This window comes from Lissotriton vulgaris, unplaced genomic scaffold (assembly GCF_964263255.1).
Source record: "Lissotriton vulgaris unplaced genomic scaffold, aLisVul1.2 SCAFFOLD_4109, whole genome shotgun sequence".
In the NCBI taxonomy this organism is placed as follows: domain Eukaryota; kingdom Metazoa; phylum Chordata; class Amphibia; order Caudata; family Salamandridae; genus Lissotriton; species Lissotriton vulgaris.
Window position 1 is genome coordinate 77422 of NW_028246666.1, and position 2284 is coordinate 79705.

Here is a 2284-nt window from a genome sequence, read left to right on the forward strand (position 1 = left end):
GCACAGTACAGTACCTCAGTTATTTTATTAAATCAACAATATTGATTTTTTTTCAAACAGCAGTCACTCGGTGGATCCCCCTATTATCCCCAAAATCATCACTCTTCAGTGATCTAACTTGACAACTGATTAAATGTATTGTCTTTATACTTCTTAGTTAGACCTTCATTTGCTAGCCACCAATGTTTATTCTTGTGTTCTCAAATATCAATATTTAGGTGCGTAAACTACACATCTTGATACTGAACATTGGAGCGCATGCGCACCTGGATGGCAGAAGTGTGGTTGATTTGGGCCCTCATTGACACTTCAGGTTGCTTCAATGTCCTTGTGACGTTTTAGCAAATACAAACATTCTTCATGGTTCTGCTTTGAGTAACTGAATATTCTCTTGGATTGTTTTTCTTCCTAGAGGACAACCTGAATTGAAGAGATGGTAAAGGACAATTACACTACCGTTGACAGCTTTGTTATCCTGGGTCTTACCCAATTTCCGGAGTTTCAGATCCCCTTATTTGTGTTATTTCTTCTAATCTATTTAATGGTTCTAATGGGAAATTCTATCATCATCTTCCTGGTGTGTGTTGAACCTCACCTACACAGCCCGATGTACTTCTTTCTCGTCAATTTATCGCTCTTGGAAATATGTTGCGTTTCTGTCACTCTCCCTAAAATGCAGGCAATGCTCATGACTCAACGCAAAGACATCCCCTTCGCAGCATGCATCCTTCAGCTGTATTTGTTCCTGTGCTTCACCAACGTTGAAATGTACCTCCTATCGGCAATGGCCTGTGACCGGTATGTGGCAATCTGCAACCCTTTACGGTACTCCCTTGTCATGAGCAGGTCCATCTGCCTGCTGCTAGCTGCAACTTGCTGGCTGCTCGGTTTTTTGTCTCCGCTGGCACATACCATCCTAATATCTATGGCCTATTTTTGTGGGTCAAGAGAAATTAACCATTTTTTCTGTGACATTACGGCGCTGATGGCATTGTCCTGCTCAGACACTGCCCTCATTGAAATATTTTCGTACATAGAAGGTGTGATCTTTGGAATAAGCCCCTTCGCAGCAATAATCACATCGTATGTCTATATCGTGATCACCATTCTTAGAATCCCTTCTTCAGAGGGGAAGCGGAAGGCGTTCTCCACCTGCTCGTCCCACCTCATGGTGGTCATACTGTTTTACGGATCCTGCATAGGGGTTTACATGCGGCCAACCTCGTCCTTCTCCATGGACGAAAACAAAGTGGCCACTGTGGTCTACATTACAGTTGTACCGATGCTCAACCCTCTAATCTATAGCCTCCGAAACAAAGAGGTCAAACACGCCTTGCGTAACATTTTGAGGATATCATAAGACTAGGAAGGCTATTGCTGATGTAAAGCTAAATACGGCCATGGCGCTATACCAATTCACTGGAAGAATGTGTATATCAGAAGTGATGGTTAGAAGGGTTTTCCATATTCATAAATTCAAAAATATATACTAATATGCCTGAGACACAACAAATTATTGAGGAGTAAGACATACACATGAGAATTGAAACAGGGATCATCAAACACGTGTTTATTACCCACAGCAACAGAATACAAATCTTTTTACCCCAGATCCACCATTTGAGTTCTAAACCTCAGTTGACTTCTGAACCTGATTCTGTATCACGTCCATGCCATTTCAACAAATACTATTGCATAGTAGACACTGCTAATGCCACAGTCTCACCCATCATTAACACCACCCCTAAAAACACCACCAAAGAAAGACTTAGATGACCATTCTACAGCCTCTTGTCCAGATACATCATATTCCAAATATCCGTAATTATTGTACAGATGAATAGCCCTCCCTTAACACATCTCACAACCCAGTAATTCAATGAGGGAATGGTTCAGTGTCCATCAGGCACTCTGGAACTGTATTGTAACATTTATATAGTGCATTCTACCCCTATGTAGGGTGTAGAATTGATTGTCTACATGGGTAGCATGCTACACCATGTCAGGTATTTTGTTTTGAGCCTATGTGAGAATTGTTTCCATGTCTTGCGTGATGCCCTCCAAGGTGTGGTTAGCGTGTTATGGAATACAACACTTAGCAGCGTGATGAATGATGAAGTGTGAGAGACAGGCATGTAGTTTATGCTTTTAAGTGAGTTGGCAGGTTTGAACAGCTCAACAATTCCTTTTATGGTATTTCTTATGATCATATTCAACTTAACTGTCTACTGCACTGAATTGCTGATTCTGAGATGTAGGAAAGTGCCCTTTTTGGCATGGTCAC

At 41.5% G+C, this 2284-nt stretch overlaps 1 protein-coding gene across 1 annotated transcript; it reads left to right on the forward strand.

The window, feature by feature from the left end:
- The first annotated feature begins 433 nt into the window (after positions 1-433).
- LOC147665795 (olfactory receptor 5V1-like) lies at positions 434-1360 on the forward strand. Its single transcript, XM_086949479.1, has one exon. The coding sequence runs from the start codon at positions 434-436 to the stop codon at positions 1358-1360; it is 927 nt and encodes a 308-aa protein (XP_086805605.1).
- Positions 1361-2284: the final 924 nt, after the last annotated feature.